At 58.8% G+C, this 27,734-nt stretch overlaps 2 protein-coding genes across 7 annotated transcripts; both read left to right on the top strand.

Moving 5' to 3' along the window:
* The first annotated feature begins 100 nt into the window (after positions 1-100).
* DBF4B (DBF4B-CDC7 kinase regulatory subunit) lies at positions 101-12,477 on the top strand. 4 transcript variants are annotated; one of them, XM_084301271.1, is made up of 11 exons: positions 101-223; positions 2,014-2,205; positions 3,384-3,434; positions 4,059-4,128; positions 5,057-5,127; positions 5,692-5,728; positions 7,711-7,753; positions 8,578-8,694; positions 8,914-9,040; positions 9,727-9,836; positions 10,395-12,477. In XM_084301271.1, the coding sequence occupies exons 1-11, from the start codon at positions 110-112 to the stop codon at positions 11,788-11,790; spliced, it is 2,328 nt and encodes a 775-aa protein (XP_084157397.1). In that variant the 5' UTR covers positions 101-109; the 3' UTR covers positions 11,791-12,477. The 4 variants fall into 4 exon arrangements, with proteins under 4 accessions (XP_084157397.1, XP_084157395.1, XP_084157394.1 ...); XM_084301269.1 differs by lacking the exons at positions 101-223; positions 2,014-2,205 and adding an exon at positions 2,928-3,280 and having other exon boundaries at positions 3,357-3,434; positions 7,708-7,753; XM_084301268.1 differs by lacking the exons at positions 101-223; positions 2,014-2,205 and adding an exon at positions 2,928-3,280 and having other exon boundaries at positions 7,708-7,753.
* Positions 12,478-15,008: 2,531 nt separating this feature from the next.
* ADAM11 (ADAM metallopeptidase domain 11) lies at positions 15,009-27,603 on the top strand. Of its 3 annotated transcripts, none has more exons than XM_084300970.1 (27): positions 15,009-15,267; positions 15,886-16,070; positions 18,834-18,910; positions 19,410-19,476; positions 20,067-20,152; positions 20,251-20,317; positions 20,458-20,506; positions 20,628-20,695; positions 20,966-21,040; positions 21,121-21,192; positions 21,274-21,440; positions 21,524-21,608; positions 21,683-21,773; positions 21,853-21,904; positions 22,037-22,136; positions 22,461-22,532; positions 22,608-22,700; positions 22,798-22,878; positions 22,967-23,017; positions 23,563-23,626; positions 23,799-23,898; positions 23,978-24,097; positions 24,180-24,348; positions 24,417-24,531; positions 24,687-24,777; positions 25,195-25,507; positions 25,609-27,603. In XM_084300970.1, the coding sequence occupies exons 1-26, from the start codon at positions 15,210-15,212 to the stop codon at positions 25,238-25,240; spliced, it is 2,301 nt and encodes a 766-aa protein (XP_084157096.1). In that variant the 5' UTR covers positions 15,009-15,209; the 3' UTR covers positions 25,241-25,507; positions 25,609-27,603. The 3 variants fall into 3 exon arrangements, with proteins under 3 accessions (XP_084157096.1, XP_084157097.1, XP_084157098.1); XM_084300971.1 differs by having other exon boundaries at positions 25,195-25,212; XM_084300972.1 differs by having other exon boundaries at positions 15,886-15,979.
* Positions 27,604-27,734: the final 131 nt, after the last annotated feature.

Genomic DNA, 27,734 nt, shown 5'->3' on the forward strand with positions numbered 1-27,734 from the left:
GGCCCTCCGCGGCGCCGTTAGGGGCGGGGCGAGCGGAAATTTAAACGGCGGCGGCGGGGGAGAGCGGGGCTGTGCCGGGGGGCTCGGGACCGAGCGGAGCCTCCCCGCCATGGCGGGCCCCGCTGCCACCGGGCGGCCGCTCCGCGGGAAGTCCTTCTACCTGGACGTGCCGAGCGGGCGGGCGGCGCGGGACCTGGCGGCGGCCATCAGGCACCTGGGCGGGGTGAGCGGCACCGGGACCGGCACCGGGACCTACCCCGCTGCGCCCCTTCTCGCTGCCGGTGCTCGCTGGGGTCCCCCCCCGAGGGCTGCCGGTGCCTCCGTGCGGGGTGAGGGGGGAGCTGGGGGGGGCCCGGCCGTGCCCGTAAATCCCCGCGGGGAGGACGGAGCCGGGCCCAGGGGCACCGGGCACGAAGCGGGGCCCGGGAGGTGCCCTCTGACCGCCGGGAAGAGCTTCTGTGCCCTGGCGGTGGCGGAGCTGGCACAGGAGAGGCTGCGGGGGCTCCTCCGGGGAGACCTCCAGAAGCCGCCGGGACCGGGCCCTGGGCACGGGCAGGAGCAGGGGGACCCGGGGCTGCCCTCCCCTCCCCTCCCAACTGTTCTGTGGCCCTGAGGTGTTGCTGCTTGTCTCCAGGCTGTCTCATCTCTCTCCTTGAGGCAGATCTTCTCATGCGCACCCCAAAGCTTCCAAAGTTCCTCAGTGCTACACCCGGGTGTAAAGTCTCTGCGTAGTTCTTGCCTCAGGATCAGGTCCTGGGGAGGCTGATGTATGATTTTCCTTTCTTTTTTTTTTCACCTGCATGTGCGATCAACTTCTGAGGGCTCTCCTCAAAGCCTCCTCCTTACTTAGCTGTGTGTTTTCAAGCCTGAGAAATGCTTGCTCCCAGTGGTTAGTGCTCTGCGTGGCTGCCACAGTAGTTGGATCTAATTTTAGCCTTTTGGCTGTCCCTCGGGCTTCTTATCAGGCATTGTCTCGTGTCACTTCACTCTCTGAAGTGCAGCCCACCCATGGTGGAGTTCTCATTCCTCTGCTGCTGTGGAGATGCTGAATTCAAGAATGTGGTGCCCCTTCAGTGGTAGTATCCAAAACCTGTGCGTTCTTCGAGCACCAGGTTAAGAGCAATTAACTCTGACTTGAATGTGGGGCCTTAAATTTCACCTTGATGTAGGGGTGATAACACATCGAAGCGTTATTTGGATTGGGGTATTTTGAGTTTGTCTTTAATACCTTCAGGTTTCTTAATGTCGTGCAGTGTAAGTCACTGCTGTAGGGCAGCCTATAATGTCACTTGTGGCACTTCACATGTGTGGGTCTGGGATCCTGGTCCACAGGGACTCTGTAGGGCAGCAGAACTGGCTTGTTCAGCAGCCATGACTTCACCTTGTTCGATTGTGTGTCTTCTTGTGTGCCCCATACCTGTGTGTTAGTGCCCTGTGACTGCCTTCTGCTGCATTTCTGATAAGCCTACAGTTAGTACCCCAAATGAAGCATGTTTTCCACCTCTTAGTCTTCTACCTTCTGCACAAAGGTGTGCGTGTTTCAACTTTCTGGTTCCCTGGCGCTCTGTTCTTCACTAAGCTACTTGTCCCAGCTGTTTACTTTCTGCTTTCTGTTGCCAAAATGTGCTCTATTGTCCTCAGAACTGAGTGCTTCCAGTGTTGCATGATGTCCAGGTCTGTTTTCTCACCTGTTGGCTTTCTCTGCTTTGAAAAGTTGCCACTGCTTTTTTTCTGAAACCACTGCTAGAGGAGTAGGTGATAGCATCATGCCAAGTAAATCTCAGTTTGAAGATTCTCATGACTATTTGCAGTTTATCTGTAGGACACGCTGTCTGCATATCATGGGTTCTCCTCCCTCTGGAAGGAAGACGTACTTGTGAAGATAAGTACGTTCAGTAGCCCCTTAGCTGCAGAGAGGTTAAGCTAAAGGCAATAGATCTTGCTTAGCAGGATTCTTCTGACTCAGAGATGCTGGACAATTTTAGAGCTGCTCTGTTCTCCCTTTTTCTGCAGGTCACCGAAAGCTTCCTAAGCAAAGAAGTCAACTACGTGGTGTCCAGTAACAAAGAGGCCAAACGAGACAAAGCTGGGACACGGACTGAGAAGAGGAGCAACACAACATCAGAGGATGCAAAAGCCAAGAGCCCAATGCCTTCTACCTCCAAGGGGAATCATACCAGACTTCAGCAGAAGCCACCAGACAAGGTAAGAGCTACCAAGGTTCACGCCACCCCAAAGTTTGTCCCAAGGGATCTATAGAGTAGAACCTGAGACTGATGTTCAAGGTAGTTGTTTCTGCTCTGAGCAACCGTGTTGTGTGTTTTTTTTCTGCTCAGCCTAATCATTCATATTTATACCAATGTTCTTTATGGTATAAATGCATATCTATACCAATGTTCAATGATGCCTTTGCATCATTGTCTGCTCTAATGTGCATGTCACAGCTTTAATAGTAAGCAAAGGATATCTACTCAAATGGTAGAGGAAATAGAGGGCTTGGTTAGCTTCCCAACAGAACAGGTAATCCATCCAGACACAGAGGTATATTTAGAAAGCACAGAAATGTAGGCGAGATAAATCCGCATCAGAAGTATTGCAGGCTGTGGTTGTGTGTGGACAGACATGGGTAAGGCACAGCAATTGCCGTGTGGGAGGAGAGCTGCAAGGGCAGCTTGCAAAAAGGGTTTTCTCTAGGTCCTATTCACTCTGCTGGAGCTGGGCTTTCTGATCAGCAGTGCTTGTAGCCAAAGCTCCAGTGTCCTTGAGTGCTGGAGCCTGCTGGAAGCTGTGGCCATGGGCAGCAGAGATGCTGGCAGAGCCTACTACCCGAATCCAGGCCATAGGCATCTCTGCCAGCTGGATCTGGACCACTTGCAGCATAGCAGCTCTTGGAGAAGCCTAGGCTGGTGTCAGGGGGTTCACTCATAGTGTGTTTGTTCCCCACCCTTGCTTGTAGCGCTATCCACTTGTCTTACAATACGCTTAACCTATTTCCTGAAATCATAGGCTATCAAACGAGACTTGCTTCCCAGAAAGGACGAGCAAGGATTGTTCTAACCCCTGCCAGCCTGTTGGCACGTGGAGTTTCAGAACTAAGTCTCTACTTCCTCTTGGCTCCCTCCGGAGCATTCTCTGCTGTTCAATAAAAGCCAAGCCTTGGCTGAATTGCTGCTTACTGTGGATATAAAGGGTGTCTGCGGTTTGTATTCCCTGGAAAAGCTAAGTCCTGCTGTCTTTGAGATGAAGTCTTGGCCAGATTCCTCTCCCCAGCAGAGAGCAGGTATCACTAGAAATTGTTATTACTGGGTATCCATGTTGTCCTCAGCTTGGTGCTGCCTGGCAGCTCTCTGCTTTAGCACAGTACTTGCCTTCTTTCTCTGCAGGCCCTGATCAGCAGGGGAAAGGAGCTGCTGCAGAAGGCCATGAAGAATCAGGTGAGCAGCACGTGGATAAGCTTTCCTGTAGCTGGGTATGTTCACAGCACTGCTGAGCTGTGCAGAACCAGTGCCAGCCACTTCTCCAGAGCCCCTCCCTGCTGATGGGAGTAGACTCTGGGGCTAGTAAAGGTATGAAGCTGTTGCTTGTGGCTCTGCGGAAAATTATGTAGTGTTCCTGGACGCTGTTCTTCATGGAGCCATGTCATCCTTCCATGTTAGCTGCTTTCAAGGCCTGTCCCAGTGATTTGGTTGTTCCACATAAGAATTCTTAACGTAAGACCAACAGATGAATTCTTAGCCTAGAAAGAACTAAAGCCATATGGCTGGGGCAAAGGGCTCCTCTGGAGTCTTCACTATCACAGTGGCCAAAAGAATCTCAGTGCCCACTTAAGGAGTTCAAACTATAGCAGGGATAAAAATCTGAACTAGATGCTAGTTTTGATTTGGGGTAGGTAAAGCCATGAGTATGAGCCTTTTCTTCTGTGCCCTGATGCACACGTTTTAATAATACCTATGTATTGGTCTGTTAATCAGACAGCAAGATTAACAATAAACTAGAGCTATTGCTGCATGTACTGTGTGCTTTGAGCTGTACCTTGCCACACCTCTCTGTTTGAACAGGACACCTGCAGTGGCAGCAGTATCCTCGCCAATGCTCGATTGTGGGGAGTCCAGATCTTGCACGTGGATGGTATCCTTCTCTGTATGCTGGAATTTAGCTTCTGGTAATCGGTGGTTTTGAAGGAGGATGGGCAGAAATGAGTGTGGTATGGGGGAAGGAAGAAATTGTGAGGAATATATGGTTCTTGAGCTATGCTGCACTGGTTAGGTTTGCACTTCAAAAATTTGATTAACTTTGTATGCATAGAACATGCTAGTGTCACATTTACAATAGCAAACACAGAGTATGTTGTAAAATACTGGGGCTGTGATTTTAGGAAATGTTAATAGCTCAGTCGGTGCCTGAATTTCTTCAAAGGAGACCACTTTTACTAATTGACCTGGAAGTACAGATCACCATAATGGCAGGACTTGGTTGTTTTTTATTAGGAAGTGCTGCTGTTTGAGGACCTGTGCTGGAAGGCGCTTCCTGCCTTGGTGATGAATGGGGAGGGGGTGATAGGAAAGACAGATGATGAAACTGATTCTAATAATAGGTCTGGAGTAAAAGGTTCCTGAGTGTCCGATGACAGTGACATACAGCCTTGGCTGCGCTTGTCTGGATGTGTGATGGAGGCTGCTACTGCTAGTACCCCTTCCTGAGCAGCCAGCTCTGCTGAACTGCAGCAGTGTTACAAGTCTGTCATGGCTTTCAAATTCCGGGGTCTGGTCTGTATGCTGAACAATCCCTGACAGTGTCTCATTTCTGCAGAGACTCAAAGCCAGCCTCCAGCTCTGCTAAAGAGCAGCATCGGGTGCCTTCCCTCAAAATACTCTTTCTTATCTTGCTCCTGGGTGAATTACCTGTGTAGTAGTGATACTGTGCCAGGTGATGGCAGGCTCAGGCACTGCATGCTCTCAGTGCATGCAGGCAGTTGTACTTGCCCTGCAGTCAGTCCAGGGGGAACAGCTCACCTTCTCTTGCTGAGCTATGGCTCTTTGACAGCCCACCTCTACAGAAATGTTGTTGTATGCTCAACAGCTGCTGCGTGCCATCTCAGGATCGAGGAAGCAGAGCCAGAAGACAGAGGTAACTGACCTAACTCTAGCCCAGTTGGAAGTGCTTGGGATCCCTTGGTAGCTCTTGAGCACTCCTCCTAGCTCATCTAATGCCAGTGGGTTAGTAAGCAGGGTGACCTAGGTTTTCATTCAGCATTGGTGCTTTTGTTCATTGATGGGGATGGCAACAGTCAAAGAATTCTTAAAGTGGGGATAAAAGCAGAGAACAAGACAGATGGTAGTTATCAACCTCATCTGTAGCACAGCTAGTGCTGATTTTGACTTGTAGGGGACTAAGGGTTAAAAAATAAAATTGTATGTAGCTAGTGTACTGGCTTTCTGACCTATCTTTTAATGTATTGGAGAGGTCAGTGAGAAGGTAAGGCAGAAGATTAGAGAGTGGCAGCCTCATATTTAAAGTACCTTTAGGTAATTTGGGAGACAAAATAATCAGGGGGAGGCGATATAGTCTGCAATGCAAGAGCTGTGAAGTGGTGAGTGAGACTGCTGTAATCTCAGTTTGTTGCATCGGGATCAGTAATTACGGTTCTGCCTGCACTGGCTCCCATATTAAATGCATCTCTTTTTCCTTTAGGTGAAATGCCTTGCATCTGGATCAAAAATTCGCAAAGGTGAGTCTGGAAGCTGTGTTCCCCTTCACATTCAAATGTGGAGCTGCTTGAAGAAGCCTCATTTAGAAATTGAACATTTATCTGAAACTTCAGCAAAGCAAGATACCACAACTGTTTAAGGCAGTTTCTCTTGAACATTTTTTGTAACTCCTTGTCTGAGTCTAGCTACAGCCTCCTAATGCAGATGAGAATGTTATGCCTTTGATTTCAGGCAGTGTTTTTAAAATCCCATGAACAGTTTGCAGCTCAACTCCCAGAATCCCAAGGCACTTAAGAACTGTGCTGCTGGCACTGTGTGTTGAATCCGCTGGCTCAAAAGAAGTTTTGAAGAATAATGCATCCTAGAGAGGAGAGCATGTTCCTCACAACCCACTCACTGCTGTTAGGCTGAAATCCGTTGTTGAGACACAATCTAGGGCTAACGCTCCCAAAGGAGGGGGGAAGCCCAGGTTCTCATCTGCAATTAGACAAGAGCCACTTGTGCCACTGGAATTGGCACCAGTGACATAATTGTGCCTATTTGTGACTTTTAGATTTTTCTCATTGGAGAACATCTTAAAGCAGACTCCAACCTGGATTCTTTGTGGGACACAAACTATTTTCCAGTTTTGTGGGAAAGATGTGAAAAATAGCATGAAAAACTGTTGAGTAAGCCAGATTGTCTGCTGCAAGCTCAGAGCTCATAATTGTGGCACACTTTGAACTCTGCTTGGGGACTTGTGGTGACAGCTGAATGGTTTGTCACCATTTAGCACTCTGCCACAAGAGCTTAGGGCCTGCCCACCAGCCTTGGTTTTATCTAGGCCCCTAAATGTGGCCTTGCTCTCAGAAGTGCTAAGCATTTGGCAGCATTTATGTGGAAACATTGATCCTGTACTTAAATAGCTCCTTTAGCAACATAACGGCACATTTGGTACAAGCTCCGGATGAGACTCGAGAAACTAACAGGTGGACTCTGCCTTTCTGGAGAATGAGGTTAAAATTTCTTCAGAGAAAATAGCACTGAGTTCCAGGATCACAAGAAAACAAAACACCTCACCCTTCAGAGGCAAGGAGAGAGAGAGGAGAGTGTTGGTTTCAGGTTCAGGCAGATGCTCAGCAGGAATACCCTAGTGTTCTTCTGTTTCTTAACCAGGTCTGTACTCAGATATGTGTGCTAAGCACAGTGTTATCACTTGTGAGTTGAACAGACCTGCAAGGCAAGAGGGGCAAGGTAGTTTTTCCTATCTTGGTTATTTGCCTGCCTCTGAAAACCTTTTCTCTGAATGCACTGCTGAGGCTTTTTTCTGCTTCCTTAAGATATGTCTCTGTACAAAACATAGCTGCTGTTTGACCTCCTAAGGGACCAAGCTAAGGCCAGGCACTGCTCTCTAGCAGAGTTCTCGTGGCAGGCTTGGCTCTGTATCACGTTGGTGTGTCTCCAGCAGCTCTTAGCTATTAGACTCGGCTGTCCTGGCCTGAGCCATTCTGAACTCTGGGCTGCTGTATAAAAGTCAGGGGAGAAACCAGCACTGGAAAGGCTGAGGCAGAGCACTGTGCTTATGTGACTGTAGCTGCGCTTTGTTTCTTCCAGACTTGTTTCTCATGCTTGGTGGCATGTTGCACTGGGGATGCCTGACAGTTCTTAAGATTCAAGTCCAAACTGGAGGTTTGGGGTTAGGCCACTGACTACTAAGGCTGTTGAGATGTTTGAGATGCAAACCTCTGGGGCTGGATGTTCTTTCAAAGGAGGAAAGACTCCACTAGTGGACTGCCTGTAGGGTTTGTTCACCCTAGAAATTGCTCTGGAGGTGGGGGCTGTTGCAGATTTCCCAAAGAGCTGTTTGCTGGATCCTGTCTTAGCTGCACTTAGCCAGCACTTGGCACACATGGGTGTAAGAAGTACCGATGAGCTTGGCTCTGTAGCCCATTTCTGTTGAGGAATGAATGAATAAGTAGGGAATTTGGCCAGGGTAACTTCTAACCAGCTGTCTTTCTAGCAGGAAAACTGAAGCCCCCTTTTCTGAAGGTTGAAGACCAGAGCAGGTAAATGAGACCATTCTAAGTATCACAGCCAAACTATATTAAAACTTCAGGGCTCCCAGGGAGGGAATCTATTCCTGCTTTTCCTTATTGTGTGGCATTGAATATTCTGTCCCCAAGGCTTCTTTGAAGACCCTGTTACTCACCAGAAAGGTGACACTCTCCTAGAGGAGGCAAAGGGAGTTTAGAGAAATAATCTAGGTGGCTTGTGTGTCAGGGTGAAAGAAGTTGCTAAATGAGACTTGACAACAGAGTTTACTTCCTTGCTCAGATTCCATATGTGATCCTTGCAGGTCACTTAATCTGTTTGAGCCCTCTGAAATGGGGAAGGAGATCGAGGCACATAAAGGTCAAGGCCTGTAATTTGATTACAGCATCCAGCACAAGGGGATTTGATCTCTGTGGTGTTTCTAACAACTCTGTAACTCTAACGGTATCCACAGTACCAACTAATTATTCTGAAGACAACATTTAAGGCAGCTACAGGGTCAAATACTAGGTTTTACATGCTGCTTGCATTGAAGTATGAGGAAGAGAAATGTGGTCTGGGAATTGAAGCCTTCCAATGCTGCAGTGTAGCTGAAAATACTGCACTAGCTGCTGCTGGCTAAAACATCCCCCCCTCAGTGCCGCTTACTGGGGATCCAGTTTAGTATTTCCCCGCTCCAATGAGAAGTAGGAAGTCTCTGGAACAGCCACACATAAGGACAGCAGTGGGCAGTATCCTGTCATAACAGAGACAGTGCCTTGAGCCCCTCTGAGGGAAGGACAGCTCTCTAACCTTGCCATCACAATCACTGCCAGATGTCCTGATGTGCTTCTTTCAGGCAATTCCGGCCCTTCCACCACCAGTTTAAAAGCTTTCCCGACCTGAACTTCCTGGCACCCAAAAGTTCCAGCCCATTCGAGCCTCTGAAAAACCTCTCAAATTCTTGCAGAGCCAGGTAGGTTGTAGCTACTTCTGTGCAAGTTTTTAATCCTGCTGCCCTGCTGGCTACCAGGGCATGGAGAAGCACTTGTGAGCGTGGGTGAAAGGAGCACTGCTCTGGGTTAAACAGCTGTAGCTCAAAGGCAGCGCTGTGTCCCTGGCCTTGTGCAGGCAGCTGGGTGCCTGCTGCTGCTGTGACATGAGGGCAGGGAAGATGTTTGCTGTTACCTTGTAGGGGTGTGGAGGGCTGTCCGATGCACAGCAACGGGGAGAAGAGCCCCCAGTCCACGCCTGTCACTGTGCCAAAGAAGAAGAGGGGGTTTTGTGAGTGCTGTCGAGAGACATTTGAAGAGCTGCAAAAGGTAAAGGCTCCCCTGGGACCTGGCTCCTTGCAAAAGTTACAGAGACCACTCAGTGGCTTAGAGGATCACAATGTCCCTGTTATCAATACAAACCCATTTTGGAAGGAAGGCAGGTTTGTACAGCCTTTGTGGATGTAGTGGGATCTGCATTATAGGTGAAAGCCATGGAATATCTACCCAGATTTTTTGGTCTGGGTAAGCTAGTTATGAAGATCAGAGCATGACATGCTCATTTCTGGGGCTAGGAGAGTCTCAGGGGTCGTCCTGTTACCTGAAATGTAAGATGAGAACCCCATTCTGCAGCAGCTGGGAGGGATAGGCTGATTAAAAAGGTGAGAAGAGGTTTTTATCTCCTGCAAGATGCTGAACAATGTGGCTTTCAGAGCACAGCCTCTAGTGATAGACAGTACATACTTGGAATCTGCCTTTTTAGTAGCTGCTGGGGAAAGCTGTAGGCTGCTGTTAGATATAGACACAGCCTCCTCATCATCAGGTGTCTATGGGAACAGCATACTCGCTGTAAGCAACTGGGGGTAACAGCGTTGCCTACGTTTCCCAGATCTGCTTCCGAACAATGGCTCTATCTGCTGAAAAGACTGTGTGCCCTCTAGGCTGTGGGAAGTGGCTGTTACTACAAATTCTGTGAAAGGATGAGTGTTGCTAAAAGGGCTTTTGCCACTTTCCAGCATCTCCAGAGCCCCCAGCACAAGCGGTTCGCGCTGGACGACTCGCGGTACGCCCCTGTGGATCGTGTCATTTCGCAGCTCACCAATGACTTTGTGGAGCAGCCAGCCAAGTAAGTCTCTGTGTATGTGGTAACTCCTGGAGCAGAACAGCAGCACCATACTGCGTGGTGTGCTCACGGGAACAGGCCTGAATCACTGTGCTACTGTAGTACTAGATCTTAGTTTGTGCCCTGTGCCAGGGAATATGCCAGCATGGAGCTGAGGGCTGGGATTAACTAAAAAACCAACACGGTGTTGCTGGCTGGGCCAACAAGGCTTAGGCAAGCTGTGGGAAATGGTCTTTCTCAGTTTCTGTGGGTTCTTTGCTTCATGGAACTCTCTGTGGGCTTCTAGTGCCTCTTAAACTGGAAAGAACAGACCTGTCTCCTCTGTCCCATGTCTGGCACAAGCCTGCTGCTCTGTTACACTCCTGTGCCCAGACCGTGGGCTGTTGGGCAGCACGAAGGATCTCAGCCTGCTCGTCTCCTCTGCCAGCAGCAGTATCGCTGTTTGCTGAGCCTTACCTGTCTAAAATTTCTTACTGCCTCTGCAGAAAATGCTTCATCTTGCTGGGGGGAGGGTGTCGCCAGGCCTAGGGAGAATGAGCATTAACGGATGGTTCTTTTCAGGGTGCCGCCATGCTGCCTGACAGATGAACACTTAATGCCTCGAGCACAAGTTACTGGAGGAATTGAGAAGCTGACAGCAGAGCTGGGAAAGGAAAGCCAGCAGGCTGAGCAGGGTGCTGTGGATCTGTTTGATGCAGAGCCTGATCCTGGGCTGAAGATCAAGGAATACTCCTCTGGCCTGCCCAGGGACAGGGTCAGTAACCCCAGAGAAGAGGGGGGATTGTCTGAGAACTGCTCCTTGGGGCTGTCTGTCAGAGCAGGACTCACTGCAGGGGTCTGTGCTGCACGTGCTACCACGGAGGAGTTTGCTGTGGTGGGGGATACGGACTCAGACTTGGCTCCTGAGTTTGCCTGGGGCACTTGTGTAGCAGCCAGTCATGTCGGAGAGGCAATCGCTTCTTCCTCTGAACCTGATAACCAGCAGGTGCTCGGGTCTGTCAGCCATCTTCCACAAGCACTGCCTGTCTCCAGGAAACGCCAGCTCTCCTCCAGTCAGAGCACCCAGGTGGGAAAGAAGCCCAGGCTGGAGCTGGGTGGTGGCCGCTCACTGTGTAAGCAGGCAAGCCCAGTGGGTGGTGGGATGGGTGTGCAGGGTGCAGGACAGACGCCTGAGCCAGGCTTGCCTGGTGTGGAGGCTGGCAGCTGGCCCCTAAGCACAAAGCTCTCCACCAGGCCTCATCACCCTCCTGTTTTGGATCTGTGCCTTTGTGGGAACCCTGTGGACCCTGCATCACAGCCAGGTTCCCTCGAAGCTCTGTCTGTGGGGTTTGATCCCACAGAGACTGCTGTAGTGAGCACTGTCAGCAAGCATGGCTGGAGCAGAGGGAACATGAGTTCCCATGGGAAGCTTGGAGGGGAGAATGGAAATACACCCAGGAATGTGCTCAGTCCTGCTCTGGAGTCCACAATGAGCAAGAGCAGCTGTCCTGCTGGCCAGTCGCCCTCTGCAAAACTGCCTGTGGCTGAAGCCAGATGTTGCTGCTCCTTCTGTGTCAAAACAGGAGAAAAAATAGCCCCTGAACTACCCAGCCTCCCCAGCCACAGCAAGGAACAGACTCCGTGCCCTGGGCTCCTTCACCGTCTTCCGTGTAATACACAGGCTGATGATAACTTCAGGAAGAGTTCTTCTGAGTCAGACTGGGATGTCCAGCTGCTCTCTACACTAACGGGTGTCCAAGACAGCAGGATTCGGGCTGTGGACAGGGATTTGCTCCAAAGGACACATGTCAATGTGAGAGACAGTGGGTACGAGTCTCAGCTCTGCTCAGTCCTGAAGCAGAATTCAGATTTTGAGTGGGCAACCAAAGGTGACAAGAGCTGCCGGAACTACTGCACAGAGACCAAAGAAGCCCCCCTCCCTATATTTGAGACCTTTTTTGGCAGCTGGACAAGCTAAAACCACCTCCTGGCAGTTCTCTGGTCCCTTAATGGGAGCTGCAGAGTGGCTGGAAAGGGATTTAACAAGGCACCCTCGCTGTTAGGGCCAGCTGGGAGCTGGAGTGAGGATGGTGCCTGCACAGCCTCCTCCAGACAGCCTGGGCTGAGCCCGAGGGATTGAGATGTGCCAACACCTCTCCGTTGCAACGCATCCCTGTCCAGCGCTGCCTTCTCTAGGCTCTGACATCTTCTTGCCTGATTCCCTGGAGGAAAGACACCAGCGGCTGCGAGTCACAGCCCAGCTCCTCGTGGCTGCATTTCACTGGATGTGTGAGGAAGCACCACAGGCAGCTCATCATCCTGGCCTGGGTAGGGTAGGGTGACGCGTGTCCTCCTCGTGCAGGCATTCAAATCTGAAACTGTTGGGATCTGCTGGGTGCTGCAGTGATTTCACTGTCCTCAGGGGCTGGGATCTTCTCTCCTCTTGTAGCTGGTAGCTTCCTTCTTTAACTCCTCACCAGGCTGCTGACGAGGTGGTCCGTCTCTAGTGGTACGTCTTCAGCAGGAATAGGCTCTTTGCCCCATTCAGGGCATGGCCTGTTCCCCCTTCCACGCTGTCTTTGGGGTTGCAGAGATGGGGAGGAGGAGGGCTGTGGCAGTGAGATCTGTGTTCTTGTGGTTTGGGGCTGCGTTGGATGTCTTGAGTGTTTACGGATGTTTGTAGCTGGTAATAAGCTGACTTTTTTTAAATGAACTTTTAAACTTTTAAATAAAGTGAAAGAGATACTCTTCTGCTGTATGTTGGGTAAAATTTGTCTGCCTCGTTTCTCACAGCTACCTCCAAGGAGTGTGAATCTTCCCTGGCTTTGGGCTGGGTGCCTGGCTTTGAGCAGGAGCCTTGCTGAGAAGGAGCTGCAGGGGGCACTGGGTTCAGTAGGAGCCAGCAGTCCCAGAACAACCCCCAGGCTGGGGCTTGCATTAGGAATGTGGTCAGCAGGTGGAGGGAAGGCATTGTACCTCTGCTTAGTGTGGGGACGGCCATGTGTGGGATGGCCCCAGGTGGAGAGGGATGTGGAGAAATTGAAGAGATGGTGGTGGAGGCTGCTGAGATGGCCAGGGAGCGGACCTGGGGTGGGCTGCCCTTACTGAGAGGTGTCAAAAAGCTGCCTGTGCCTTGGGAAAGGGCAATTACGGATGTGATGGAGTCAATCTCTTCTTTCAGCAGTGCCAGGTGGCCCAGGGGGGCCTTCTGAGCTTGGGTGCAGGTTATGAAAAGGAAAAGCTCCCTGCCCAGGAGGGTGGGACAGTCCTGGGGCACTGGGGGGGCTGTCTGGCCTTGGAAATTCCCCCCTGCCTGAGTATTGCCTGGAGGTGGATGACAGCCCTGCTTTGGGCAGGAGGCTGCACTGGGGACTTCAGCCGTCCTTCTGAAGCTAAACCCTCCCTGGTGCAACAGCCAAACTCTGGCACTTCTTGAGGGCAGCTGAGCTGCTCAGTGCACCCTTGAGGACTGCCCAAGCCTTCCAGCAGGTGCCCAGCTGGCATCAGCTGGCCCAGACCCCTCCTGTGCAGCTCTTGTCCCCCTTGTCACTGCACCCACGGCCCTCCCTCCTGCTGCCACCCTGCTCTTTGGGCCTGGGGAAGGCTTTGTGGGATGTGGCAGCACGCTCTGGGTTTGGTGGTATCGGAGGTGATGGCAAGTCCCCAGAGCCCGCTCCCAGCCTCATGGGCAACCCTTCCCGATGTGTTAAGGCTCTGTGAAGCATCAGGGAGAGGAAATGGGGAGGGCCGGGGCAATTCGCCTCTCCCATCCCTGCTCCGTGCCCCTTGGTGTGTCCATGCCTTCGCTTCCCCTGCTAAATGCTCCTGTCCCCTTTTTGCACAGTTGTTGACCATGAGTCCCTGCTCAAAATCCTCGACGAACTTCCACCTCCCCCAGCCCCATGGATGTGCTGAGCCCCAGCACGTGCGGGGAAACGTTTCCTTGGGCTTGGCGCTGCCGTGGGGGTCCCCAGGGCCTTCCCCGCCAGCCAGACGAGGTGGGGGGGGAGGCATCAGCTCTATTATAAATGAGCCTCTGCCTCGGTCCAGCCGCAGCTGAGCTGTTTTCTGCTATGCTCCGGGGAGAGGAGGCGGCGGCTGCTCCCCGGGAAGCTTTGCGCTGACCCACTTGTGCAGCTCCACACCCCTCCTGCTCCCCCCGGGACCCCCGCACCGCCGGTGTCTGTGCCATGTCCCTCCTGTGGATCTGCTCCCCCCCTCCAGGCTATGTCACCTTCCCCTGCTCTTCTGCACCCTTGATCCCACGGCTGTGTCCTGCTGCGGAATGAAAGGGAATTCATCGTTTTTTTCCAAAAAAACAATTGGTCTTTTTGTCCAGGTTGGAAACGGGGCCTTGCAGCACTCCCCAGAACGGGGGCAGCACGGGAGCACCCTGGGCGTGCTGTTACCTTCCCTGCGTGTCCCCAGCTGGTGCAGGGGGATTGGGGCCAGCTGGGGTGTGAGTGGGGACCCCACAGCTCCCCCGGGTGTCAGCACCCCCCGGCAGCACCCTGGGGTTGCCCCAGTTCCCCAGGCACCTCCATCCTGACCCGGGCCCCCTGGCTCAGAGCTCGGACTTGATACGGGTGGGAGCTCCGGTACCGATGGGGGGCTGGGACCGACTGGGGGCTTCAGTACCGGCTTTAGGGGGGGGTGTAAGGGGTGGCAGGGCTCTGGTACCAGCTTGGTTTTGATACTGGTGGGGGCTGTGGGAGCGGCTGGGGACTCCTGTACCGGCTGGAGGTGGGGGCCTGGTACAGGCTGGGGGGGTGATACTGGGGGCAACTGGGGGCTTTGGTACCGGCTGCGGGGGGGTGTAAGGGCTGGCGGGGCTCCGGTACCGGCTCTGATTTGATACCGGGGGGGGCTCCAGTACCGGCTGGGGGGCGCCTGGTACCGGCTGCGGGGGGGGCTGGCACCGACTGGGGTCTCCGGTACCGACTGGGGAGGGGTCGGTACCGACTGGGGGCTTCCAGGGGGGCCGTAAGGGCGGCCGTGGCTGCGGTCCCGGCTCCCCTTCGCTACCGGCGGGGGCTCCGGTGCCGCCCGGTCCCGCTCTGCAATGCCGGGGGGGGGCCGCGGCGCTGCGGCAGGCGGGGGGCGGGGGCGGGGCGCGGCGGGGCGGGCCCGGGGCGGGCCCTGCCGGTGCCGGTGCCGGCGCCGGTGCCGGCGGGGGCGGGAGCGGCGGGGCCCGGTGCAGTGCGCGTGCAGGTGGCGGGGGCGGCGCGCACGGGGCCGCGGCCGCTCCCTCGGCCCCGCTCGGCCCCGCTCGGCCCCGCCGCCGCCGCCGCCGCCCATGCCCGGCCCGGGCGGAGGAGGGGCCGGAGGGAGCCCGGTGCCGCGGGGCCGCCCGGCGCGGCAGAGCCCGGAGCGCCGCGGGCGGATTATGAGGGAGCCATGAGCCCGCTGCGGAGCTGGCTGCTGGCCGCGCTCCTCTCGCTCACGCCGCGGGCAGGTAGGTGCCGCTCCCGGTCCCGCTCCCGGTCCCGCTCCCGGCCCCGCCGCCGCTGCGGGCTTTTTTGCTGCATCGACACATTTCTCCGCAGCGCCGCCCCGCAGCCGCGCGGGAGGGGCCCCGGCCCCACCGCCCCCGGCCCCCGCTGCCCCCGGCGGACCCCGACCCTCCCCCGGGCCCGGTTGATCGCGGGGGGAGCCCCCGGGACGGGCCCCGTTCGTGTCCTTCCCCCCCCCACCCCGGTGACCCCCCGGGAGGTGGCCCCCGGCCGCGTTGCTCCGGCTGCGGAGCCGTTCCCGGTGTCCCCCTCCCTGTCCCCTCCGGGACCCGTCGCTCTCCCAGTCCCGTGTCCCCTGGGTGTCCCCGCCGGCACGGGCCGCCCTCCCCACGGCCCCCGGAGCATCCCCGCCGTGTACCTGGCACCCTCGGTGTCCTCTCCCGGGCACAGCGCCATGCTCGGGTCCCCCACCCCGGGACACGGCCCCACACCAGCCCCCTGTCCCTCGGGGACACGTCCCTGCCGGGACACAGCCCAGCCTCGGGTCCCCCCCCCAGGACGTGTCCCCCCGGCAGCCCACCCGTGTCCCCCCCCCCCACCGACCCTCTCCTCGCCCGCAGGTCCCGCCGCGCACGCCGGCGCTCCGCAGCGGAGGCTCCCGCGGGCCGGATGGCAGGACGGGCGGGTTGTTTCCGAAATCACCCACCCCAGCAGGTTAGTGGGGCAGAGCTCAGGAGGAGAAGTCCAGAAGCATCAGCTGGACACCAGGGTCAGGAATGAGCCTAGAGGAGGAGGAGGAGGCCCTGTAAGTGAACCGCATCCCCCCTCCGCTCTCTTTCAGGCTGGGGCTGGGGGCCCCCCGGGCGCGAGGGTTGCTCCCGCCGTACCGGGGCCTGCGGTGGCTCCTGCTGCCCTCACGGTCGGGCACAGCCTCACACAGCCACGAGCGGCCCGATGGCTGTGCCACTGCTGCCTTTCCCCCCCCGGCCGGCGAGGCCCTGATGGCTTCCATTAAACCTCGGTACCGGAGGTGCGCGTGCGGGCGTTAGGAGAGATTGAAGGGCAGCACGCTGGCAGGGCTCATGCATAATGGATGGGCTCACTGCTCGGCGCTCGAAGCTAGAGCCGTGGCCCCAAACAGGAGCTGTGGCCCCAAATTGGAGCCGTGGCCCCGCGGCACGGCCATGCCGGCCATCGACCCTCATCCTGCCAGCCCCAAACCACGCCAGGCAGGCGGTCACGCGCTGGTACGGCCGCTTTGCCTGGAGCCAGGGGATGGCTGCATTTCGGGGAGCCGGTGAGAGCCCATCGCGCGGGGGGAAGCTTTCAAAGAGGCGGCAGCCGCAGAGACCAGCAATAATCGATTCCCCACATCCTTGCTGGATAAAAGGAGAAATAATGGGCTTAAATTGCAGCGAAGGTGATTTAAGCTTGGCATTAAGTAAAACCTCCTAACGGCGAGGATGTTATGGAGGGGGGGGAAGAATCACCAGGGGATGGCTGCAGCACTGCCGGTGCTGGTGGTTTTTTGGGAGGCATTAAGCAGAGGCATGAGGAAGCGCTGCCGTGGGGCAGGCGGTGCGGCCGCAGGCCCCAGGGGACAGGGTCGGGTGCTGCCGTGGGTCCCAGCAGAGCCCCCGCACGCTGCTCCCAGCTGCACTGCTTGGCCCACTGAAGGACACAGTCTCGGTTCAATGTCATCCACGGCTGGGACGTCCCCTCCCAGGACCAGCTCTGGGGACGCTGTGTGGCTGCTTGGTGGTGGCAAAGGGGCCAGTGGGGCCATCCCATATCCCTGTCACCCTGTGCTGAGCTGTGCCCGTGGATGGCTGGCACCTGGTGGGTGGCTCCTGCTCCGGGTGCCCTTGGTGCAGCACCTGGCAGGGCTCTGCCAGCAGCCTGAGGATGGGGTGCCCTGGGCATGGCCCCTGCAGCCCGGAGACCCCCTCGGTGGGGAAGGGTTGGGAGACAACGGGGGGACCCCACATCAGGTCTGCCAGCCCCAAAGGGGGCATCACCTTCCCTCCACAGAGCTGGAGGTGCCGGGACCATCATCCAGCACTTCGATTTTGGCTTCCAGCTTAACACCTGGCTGCTTCTCTCCCGCACCCTGGGCAGGACACGGTGCCGATGCTGCTGCCCATGCGCCTGGCGGTGCAGGGACGCCCATCGGTGGCCAAGGAGCAGCTGTCCCTGCTGGTTTTGGCACTGTGCCCCTGACCCATGCTGCAGTCACAGCTTTTTGGTTCAGCAAAGCAGATAACAGGGGCTTTCACCCCAAAAAGACATGGGAGAAGTGTGTCCTGATGATTTGGCTTCTCCTTGCTGTGGCTTCCCCCAGGGGCTGGTGGGTGGCTCGGGACCGTGGCAGCCGGGGCGAGCGTTGTCTCCTGTGGGACACACGGGGACAGCGAGTGACAGCAGCGTGTCAGAGGCGAGGGTGCTTTGGGGCACGGTGTGGGCTGGAGGTGAGGAGCCACCGGGCAGCCCCTCACCCACGCGAGGAGTTTGCCAGGTCTCAGCCGGGCGCTGCAGAGCGCGGCTCCCGCCTCCGGCACACTGCCGCTCGCAGGAATTAGGTCACGAGCAGCGGGCGCTGCAGGGCGGGTGAAGCGCCAGCTCCACACGCTGAGCCTGGGCTGCTGCAGCCCTGCCAGGGCTGGGGGCTGAGCTCTGGCAGCCCCGGGCAGGGCGAAGGTGACTCCCCCACAGCCACCGGTGTCTGGTTACCGGCTCGGAGGAGTTTGTCTCGGAGGAGTTTGGCACCTTGGCATCCCGGAGTGTGTTTGGCGATGTCCGGCCGGGCTGCGGGAGCAGCAGTGGCTTCCACCGAAATGCTGCTCGGTGACGCGCCGGTCCCCAGCGCTGCTGCTCCGGGATGCTCCCAGCACTGAGACCACGGGCAGCTTGGGTCACAGCTAGTGAAGTTTGGGGTGAAAAAATGATTTCCTTTCATTTCCTTTTTTTTTTTTCTTTAATTGAAAGAACACCTTCAGAGATCACATGATTGAGGTCTGATGATTATTATTTTTTCTTTAGGTAAAAATCAGAAAAGCCTTCATCAGCTCCAGGTGGGAGCCTTGGCTGCTTTTGGTGCCTGCACCCTTTATCAGGGCAGGGCTCGGTGCCGGGCACCCATGGGCGCAGGCTTTTGGGGCACTGTGAGCGGGGCTGTCGGAGTGATGCCGTGCTGCATCGCGGCGTGCGGTCCTTGCCTGGCCTGGGGGGTTCAGGAGCTGCTGGTGATCTCACGGCAGGGTTTGCAACGTGCAACACATGATGGCAATGTCAGCCAGAGGCATTCCTGTGCCAGCCCAGCTGCTGTGGGACCGAGGAGCCAAAAAGTCTGCCACGCTCCTTGGTGTGACACCAGATCCGTGACAGGTTTAAGGCCAGATCCTGGCTTGGGGTGGCAGCGGGCACATCAGCTGCTCCTCATTCCCACACTGCCATGCAAACACTCTGCTCTGCTCAGACCTGGCTGTGATTTTTCGCGATTCCAATGGGATTTCTCCCAGCACTGGACGCACGGAGCCGTCCATGCCTCACTGCTGCTACTCTCTTGCAGGGGGTGCACCTGGCACAGGTGAGCTTCGTGGTGCGTGCCTTCGGCTCAGCCTTCACCCTCGACCTCGAGCTCAACCAGTAAGTGTCCTGGGGGGTGGGAATGGACTGCTGTGGGACTGCCACTGCCCCCACAAGAGGGATGGGGTGCAGAAGCGGTGGCATCTTGGTGCCCACTGGCACTTGGGGAAAGGGGACAGTAGATGTCCCCACTGTGGCCACTTGGAGCCTGGCACAGCATGTGCCGCTCGGCGTGCTGGCACAGGCGTCCTTAATATTTGATGGAGTCGCTTGGAGCTCTCCCAGCTCCAGTAACGAAGCCCTGAGTCTGCCTGGCTGTGGGCAGAGCTGCACTCCGGAGGCAGAGGGGGTATAAGAGGAGCCAGTGCCATAGTGGGGGGGCCGCAGGCCTTGGGTTTCCTGGACCACAGGGTTTCTGCACCAAGGTGACGCTGGGTGCACGGGGCAGCACATGGGTGCATGCCAGAGGATGGGGGCGCATGGGGCAGGGGCACAGCCATCTCCGTCATCCTCCTGCTCGCTGCCCTACGGCCTCTCACCCCTCTGCTCTTCCCTGCAGCCACCTCCTCGCCTCACACTACGTGGAGCGGCACGTCGGCACGGGCAAGAACAGCAGCCACAGCACAGTAAGCACCATGCCACGCTGTGCCAAGCAGCACCACAGGGCCCACAGTTCCATGCCGGGCTGTGAGCACCGATCTCCTGCCCGCTGCAGCCCTCGGTTCGTGGATGATGGCCATGGGTGGCTCCTCGTGGAGCCTCTGTGCCCAGCACCAGGTGTCTGGGCACTGCCTCAGCAGATGACACAGGGACACGCATACCATGGGCACTGCTGCAAAGGGCTCCCCGTTTGCCCCTGGCACGGTTCAGCACATTGCTGTGCTCACAGCCTTGCTCCGGGACCGTGCTGGTGCCTGTTTGGGTGCTGGGCCAGGAAGGCAGTGAACCCCAGGGGACACCAGCGATGGGTGTAGCCACCTGCGATGGGCAGGATGGGGCCCGGCGGTGCCATAGCTGCCATGGGGGGGTCCAAGCGGGACTGGTGGCTGCAGGGAGCAGCACGGCTCCAGCAGAGGCAGTGTGAAAAAGACAAATGGGATTTCCAGAAATAGCTCCTCGGGTGGCTGGTGCTGGCCCTGCCTGTCGTGTGGAGCTCACCACACCGCAGAGGCAGTGCTGGCCCCACAGGTTCAGTGGCCTCTCCTGGCTCTCACAGGGTGCTGGGGAGCACTGCTACTACCAGGGCCGGGTCCGCGGCCGGCCCCGTTCCTTCGCCGCGCTCTCCAGCTGCCAGGGCCTGCAGTGAGTACCCCAAGTCCACAATTTGGGTCAAAACGGATGTTTTGAGTGGTTGCTACACCCCGCCAGCATCCTCTTACACCTCTGGGCTTCCTTTGCAGCGGTGTCTTCTCGGATGGCAGGGACACGTACCTGATTGAACCCCAGGCGGGTGCTGAGCACGAGCAGGTGAGCTCACCCCTGCCTCAGTTTCCCCATCGCAGGGTCTGGCTGTGGCTCAGGGGTGTTGTGGGACATGGCCTTGGGGACGCGGGGAGCTGGAGAACGGGGGCTGTTGGGTGTTGGTGACGCTTCTCTCCCCACCGCAGGACCTTCGGCCACACGTCATCCAGCGCACTCCAAGCTGCGCCCAGCCAGGTGAGCGCCACGCTCCTGAGGGCTGGCATCCATGCCACTGCGTCTGTGCCCCCTGCTGTTCCCGAGCACGCAGGGCAGTGCCTTCATCCCGCACACCGCCAGCTGTCTCCCTTCCCTCCAGGCTGCCTCTTTGCTGCACTGGACCACTACGTCTCGGGCAGTTTGCCCAAGCTGCGGCGGCGGCGGCAGGCAAGTGAGGGTGGCAGGGCTGTGGGCATGGGATGGAGGACACCGGGCAGGGGATGGGGCTGCTCAGCCCCAGCCAGGCTCTGTCCATCCTGCCAGCTGTCAGTAGGATGATGCCAGTGCTTCCCAAATGTACCTCGAGCCACAAAACAGGGCTCAAAAATCTCATTCACTGCACTCTCCCTCAAAGCGAGAGGCTCCGTGGGGCCAGTCCTGCCCCATGCATCCCCCTGGGGTGTGGGGAGTGGCTCAGCTCCTGGCTCCTACTGGCAGGTGCGACGAGCCCAGCACACAGTTCACAGCGAGACCAAGTACATCGAGCTGGCGGTGGTGAATGACCATCAGCTGGTAAGCACCGGGCTGAGAGGAGCCGAGCAGAGCGGGCAGCATGGGCTGGCTGCAGTCCTCCTCACCTCTGCTCCCCCCAGTTCCTGCAGCTCCGCAAGTCTGTGGTCCTCACCAGCAACTTCGCCAAGTCCGTGGTCAACCTGGCCGACATGGTGAGCGCGGGGCTGTCCCCAGCGGGTTCGTCCCTGGCCCCCTGCGGGTTTGTCCCTAGCGCCGTCTTCTTGCCCTCGCAGATCTACAAGGAGCAGCTGAACACCCGCATCGTGCTGGTGGCCATGGAGACGTGGGCCTCCGAGGACCGGATCCGCATGGAGGAGGACTCGCTGGAGACGCTGAACGAGTTCATGAAGTACCGGCGTGAGGCGATGCCGGAGCAGAGCGACACCGTCCACCTCTTCTCGTGAGCGCCGTGGCCACGCCGCCTCCCCCGGGGCTGGGAGCCAGCAGCCACTTTGCCCATCACCTCCTCCCTCACCCTTGCAGGGGACGGACGTTTCAGAGCAGCCGCAGCGGCACCGCCTTCGTGGGGGGCATCTGCTCGCCTGGCCGCGGCGGGGGGGTCAACGAGGTGGGTGAGGAAAGCAGGCGGGTGGGCTGGGCGTGGGGTCCCCCCCCCGTGACCCCGCTGTCCCTCCCGTGCAGTATGGCAACGTGGCAGCTATGGCCGTGACGCTGGCACAGACGCTGGGGCAGAACGTGGGCATGATGTGGAACAAGCACCGCACCTCGGCAGGTACCCGCCGGGCGGGAGGCACGGGGTGCCACCCCTGGGGGCTGCCAGGGGATGCAGCTCCTCTCCTCTCTCCTCGCAGGGGACTGCCGGTGTCCCGACGCGTGGCTGGGCTGCATCATGGAGGACACGGGGTGAGTGCCCCTCAGGGGGCTGCGTCCCTGCATGGACCTGTTGGCTTTGGGCAGCCCACTCCGCAGCACCGGGGTGGGGAGATGCTGCCTGGGGCTGGTGTTCCCCAGGGTCACCGCATCCCCCCGCCGCAGGTACTACCTCCCACGGAAGTTTTCCCGCTGCAGCATCGACGAGTACAACCAGTTCCTGCAGGACGGCGGTGGCAGCTGCCTCTTCAACAAGCCCCTGAAGGTAGTGGGCCCGGCACCGGGCTGGGTGCAAAATGGGGGTGAGCAATGCTGGGGAGGGTCAGGGGGTCCCCTGAGGCTCATGGCCTGCCCCAGCCCTGTGACACGCAAGGTAATGGTGCTGGCTTCAGCCCCGGTTCTTAATTGACTGACTGAGGTGCACAATTACCTGCAAAATGAGAGGTTGGCAGGTCCTGCTGTCCCTGGGGGTGCAGAGCCCTTTTGGGGTGCCGGGGGGCTCACCCCACCCTGGGAGCTCTGGGGGTGGGAGTGCTGTGCCCAGCACCAGCCGCATGCCCCCAGCTTCAGCCGTCTCTCTCCCTGGCAGCTCCTGGACCCTCCGGAGTGCGGCAACGGCTTCGTGGAGGCGGGCGAGGAGTGCGACTGCGGCTCGCTGGCGGTGAGCGGGGCCCGGGGCCGGTGGTGAGCAGCAGGGCTGGCAGCAGGCTCACATGCTTGCCGCCGGCCCCGGCAGGAATGCGCCAAGAGCGGAGGCAACTGCTGCAAGAAGTGCACGCTGACCCACGACGCCATGTGCAGCGACGGGCTGTGCTGCAAGGGCTGCAAGGTGCGGGGCAGGTGGCGGGGACTGTGTCCTGCGGCACACAAAGTCCCTGGGGGCTGCGGGGGTTTCTGTGCCGACGCGTGTGCCTTCCCCTGCGCAGTATGAGCCGCGTGGCGTGTCCTGCCGGGAGGCTGTGAACGAGTGTGATATCCCCGAGACCTGCACTGGGGACTCGAGCCAGGTGAGGACTTGGGCTGGCAGGGACAGAGAGGGGCTGTGGGGCCTCAAGGGGGCTCATGGCCTCACCCATCTTCTTTGCCCACCTCCAGTGTCCCCCCAACCTCCACAAGCTGGATGGCTACTTCTGCGAAAACGAGCAGGTGAGTCTGCCCTGTGGGACGCAGTCAGGGGCTCGGGCACATCCTGTGGGCTCCAGCATCGGTGCTGGCAGCTGCAGTGCATGGGGTGCATGCACTGGGGAGAGCAGGACCCCACTGCAGCTCTGGTCCCTGGGCCATGCAAGCCCTCCCAGTGCCTGGGGTCGTCCATGCCTGCACAGCAGTGTGTGCACCTGCAGCCATGGTCACGTTGCCACGCAATTTCCCTGTGCATGCAGTCATGGTCGCCATACCCTGCAGGCTTTCCCATGTGTGTGCATCAGCAGAGATGGCCCTTATGTCACATAAGTCTTCCTTGTGCATGTGTGCCCGCAGGCATGGTCCCCGTGCGCTGCAAACCCTCTGTGTGCATGGGTTCTTGTGCCGTGCAAGCCATCCCCGTGCTCATGCAACTGGGGCTGTGTTTCTGGGGTCGTGTGCCCCAAGCACACGCACCTGGGGTTGCCACCCTGCACCGCCCAAGCCCCCTCCTTGGGCACTCACCCACGGGTGCCAGTCATGCCGTGACACCGCTCCCTGCTCCCCAGGGCCGATGCTATGGTGGGCGCTGCAAAACCCGAGACCGGCAGTGCAACGCGCTGTGGGGCCGCAGTAAGTGCCCTGCCCATCCCATACCTCGTGCCCATCAGGGAGCATGGGGTGGCGATGTCTTTGCAGAAAGCCCCAGGGTGCTCAGAGGAGCCCCACGCCCCGTCCCCTGCAGCGGGGGAGTTGCTGGGGGTGGGCAACCGGGGGCAAATGGGTGACACCTGCTTTCTCCCAGGCTCAGCAGAGCGTTTCTGCTATGAGAAGCTCAATGTGGAGGGGACCGAGAGGGGCAACTGCGGGCGCGAGGGCTCGGGCTGGATGCAGTGCAACAAGCAGTGAGCAAGCCCCCCACCCACGCCCTCCCACCTGCCACGCATCCCCCTTGGTGCCATCGCCCCCCCCCGTGCCTTGCAGGGACGTGCTCTGCGGCTTCCTCCTCTGCGCCAACATCTCGGGCACGCCCCGGCTGGGCGAGCTCAGCGGCGAGATTGCCACTATGACCTTCTTCCATCAAAACCGCTATGTGGACTGCAGGTGGGTGCCACCGCGGGCACAGGGCTGGGGCCACCCTGGGGCGCAGGGGTCCCTGCATCACCCACTTGCTGCCCTCCCGCAGGGGCGGCCACGTGCAGCTGGTGGACGGCTCGGACCTGAGCTACGTGGAGGACGGGACGCCCTGCGGGCCCAGCATGCTGTGTCTTGACCATAAATGCCTTCCAGTGACAGCCTTTAACTTCAGCTCCTGTCCCGGCAGCTGGGATGGGAAGATCTGTTTTGACCATGGGGTGAGGACGGGGGGGGCTCACAGGGGTGCGCAGGGCCATTGCTCGGTGCTGATGCTGCCCCCTCACAGGTCTGCAGCAATGAGGGCAAGTGCATCTGCCAGCCCGAGTGGACGGGGAAGGACTGCAGTGTCTACGACCCCATCCCCGAGCCAAAGCCCACAGGCGAGACGGAGCGATACAAGGGTCAGTGTGCGCTGTGTGGGGGCTCGCACCGTGTCCCCAGCTCCCTCCCCACCCATCCCAGGACTGTGCCTCAGCTGGGCACAGCCGGGTCCCTGGGGTGTCCTGTGGCCCTGTCCCTGCTGATCTGTGTCCCTGTCCTCTTCTCCCTGGCCCAGGTCCCAGTGGCACCAATATCATTATTGGCTCCATCGCTGGAGCCGTGCTGGTGGCTGCCATTGTCCTAGGAGGGACTGGCTGGGGATTTAAGTAAGCAGATGCCGCATGCTTCATCCTTCTCCTCCTCATCTCCCAGCATGACACTGGGGAAGGTGGCCCTGGTGCCATCCGCTGGGGATGCGAGGATGCCTGGTGCCCCTGTCCCCATACCCCTTTGCCCCCTGGCCCTGCCTGCATGCAGCACCGGGACCTCACTGTCACCCTGACCCCAGCTGTGTCCTGCCCATCTGTCCCCAGGTGCGGGGTCCCGGGGGGGCTCCCCCCAGCCCCGTCCCGCTGTGTCCTCGGGCACCAGCACCCCTATGTGCACAGGGCTATGGCCACTGCCCGTGGAACCAGGGGGTGTCATGGGTCAGGGGGCAGTGGCAGAGGAGGGGACATGAAATGGAGAAAGGGAGACATGGGGGGGACACTGACGCTCCTGTCCTCTCCCCCCGCCACCCCCAGGAACATCCGCCGAGGAAGGTACGACCCGGCACAGCAGGGAGTGTAGCCCCCGCCGCCTGTCCCCCCGTCGTCTCCTCGTCACCGTCAGGCACCAGCGGCCCAGCGGCACGGGACCCCCGTCCCCGGGCTGGGACTGCCGCCATGGGCCCGTCTGTCCGTGTCGCTGTGTGTCCGGCTGCCCCTGTGCTGTCTCCATCTCTGTGGCCCCCCCCATAGCTTCAAAGAGCCAGCCGAGGGGGGGGGACCAACCCTGGGAATAAACTTGCCGGGTGCCTGCAGCAGGCGAGCAGGGCTCTGGCAGCGGCCCCCCCTGGTGCTGGCTCTTTTGGGCTCAGTGTCCCCTGTGTCCCCCACCCCCCCCCACCCCCTGTGTCGCATCCCCACACTAAAGCGCTCCTCACTTCTGTGTTGCAGGTCCGGGGGGACCTGAGCGGAGCCTCCCTGCCTCGTGCCCCCCCCCTCCAGCGCCTAATTAACAGCAATTAAACGGGGCGCAGCTGCCAGGAGTCCGCCTGAGGAGGGAGGAGAGCACAGGGGGGGCCTGGTTGCAGGACCCCCCCCTCCTCGACCCCTGCCGCACCACCACGAATGTCCAGGCCCCCCGGGGCTGGAGTCACTCATGGCACCGCGATGAATGTACCTGGGGGGGCCGTGCCAGGAGCCCCCAAACCCGCATGGCTCTGGGGGGTGGGGTGGGGCTGGGATTCCTCCCTCCCCCCTCCCCAAACCCACATCAGCATCTTCCAGCTTTGGGGGCAGAATCCCCCAGTTCCAGGCCAGTATCTCCCACTACCAGGCCAGTTTGTTTTTCCAACCCTTCCCCGCCCCAGAGCAGGGCCTGTTCCCCACCACCCCAGGGGCTGGATCCGCACCCCCAGCTGCGGAGACCAAAAAGCAGCCCCCTGGATGTGCAGTAGGTGTACAACCCCCTTCTCTGCCCCCTCCACCCCCCCAGTTTCTCCCCCCTTTTTACTCCATCTCATGGCTGCACTCTTCCGCCTCCTGTCCATAGCACTGGGGTCCAGCACCCATGGGTGCCAGGCTCTCCCTGTGTCATGTGTCCTCCCCCCACCTCCCCAGCCCTGACAGGTGAACCCTTAAAATGGTGGCACTGGGGAGGGCAAGGGGCCACACTCAGGTGCTGAGGTACAGGGTGAGCCCGGGGCCGTGTCACCCTACCCCTGTCAGTGGTCCCCATGGCAGGCACAGCTCGTGCCACATGTCACCCTCATGGCTGTTGGGGGGTGTACGTGTCACCCACCCCCTGTCCCTGTGGCGCCCTGCATGAGGTGTCCCCCCCCAACCACACACCCACAGAGCACTCAGGGCCTCCACAGGTCCCTCGGAGCATCGCTGAGACTCGGTACTATGGGGAGGTCCCCGCTGTCATCCCCTGGAGCCAGCATGGAGGCAGGGGAGGGTGGGTGCCTGGGGGGGGTGACCTAGGGCTGGAGTCCCTAAGCCCAGACTTGTCCCCTGGTGTGCTGTGAGAGCCTGCAGCACCCAAGGGTGCCTCAGCTGTGCTAGCTCAAGCATCACTGGCTGTGGACCCCCACCCAGGGCCAGCACCGTGCCTGTTGTCCCCATGTCCCCAGCCCTATGGGGTGGGCCGGTGTGGGGGTGCAGCAGGATGTGAGGGGGTGGCCGGACATCCCCGGGCTCAGCAGCGGTGGTGGTGGCCCCTTGCGTGCCTCAGCCACCGCGTGTGAATGCAGGTGGGTGCCTCGTGGCTGGGACTGAGGGCCATGGGGGTGGAGGGCGGGGGTATTTGTATCGGGACCCCTCCCTGTCCCCTCCGTCCTCCTGCACCACCATCTCTGTCACCACACTGTCCCCAAAGCTGTCAGGGCTGCAGTGGCGGGGTGATCCCCGCTGCGAGGGGACATCCCCTCCCCAGGCCCTGTGTGGAGGGGGGCGCTGTGTCCTTCCTCTGCTGCCACTTTCACAGCAAGAAGCCACATTCGTCACTGGTTTGGGGGACATTAATATATAAATATATATAAATATTTTTTTTCTCAATGATTTTAATGCCATACAGTCAAGCAGTGCCGCTCACGCGCTGGGGAGGGCCAGACTGGGGGAGAAAAAAAGGGGGGGGCACCCAGTGCTTCCCGAGCCCCCCCCTCAGCCCCCACCAGGCCCAGCCGAACAGCCCCGGCCCAGCTGATGCCAGGAGAAGCCCCGGGGCTGGCAGCAAGCCCCTGGCCCGCTGCTGCCCGCCAGCCGCCCTGCACCGCCTCGCTCGCACTACCCGGCCCTCCCTGCGCTCGGCCTGGCCCTCCCCGTCCCCCCCCCACCGGCCGCACCTCGCCTCGTGCCTGCGCTCCCGCTTCGCACGCGCCAGGGAGCTGGTGGGACCCGCTGGGTGCACGTCGCCCGGCCCCCGGGACGCCTCCTGCAATGTCGCAGACTTTATTTACAATAAAGACTTGGAAAACTCAGTGGGGTCTCTTCCTTCCTCTGGGGCACGGTGGGGTGGGAGCGGCTGTGCAGGGTGGTGTGACGTGCACTGCCCCAAATTGCACCTCTTCTGAGATGTC

Source organism: Netta rufina, assembly GCF_964035555.1.
Source record: "Netta rufina genome assembly, chromosome: 24".
Taxonomy (NCBI): domain Eukaryota; kingdom Metazoa; phylum Chordata; class Aves; order Anseriformes; family Anatidae; genus Netta; species Netta rufina.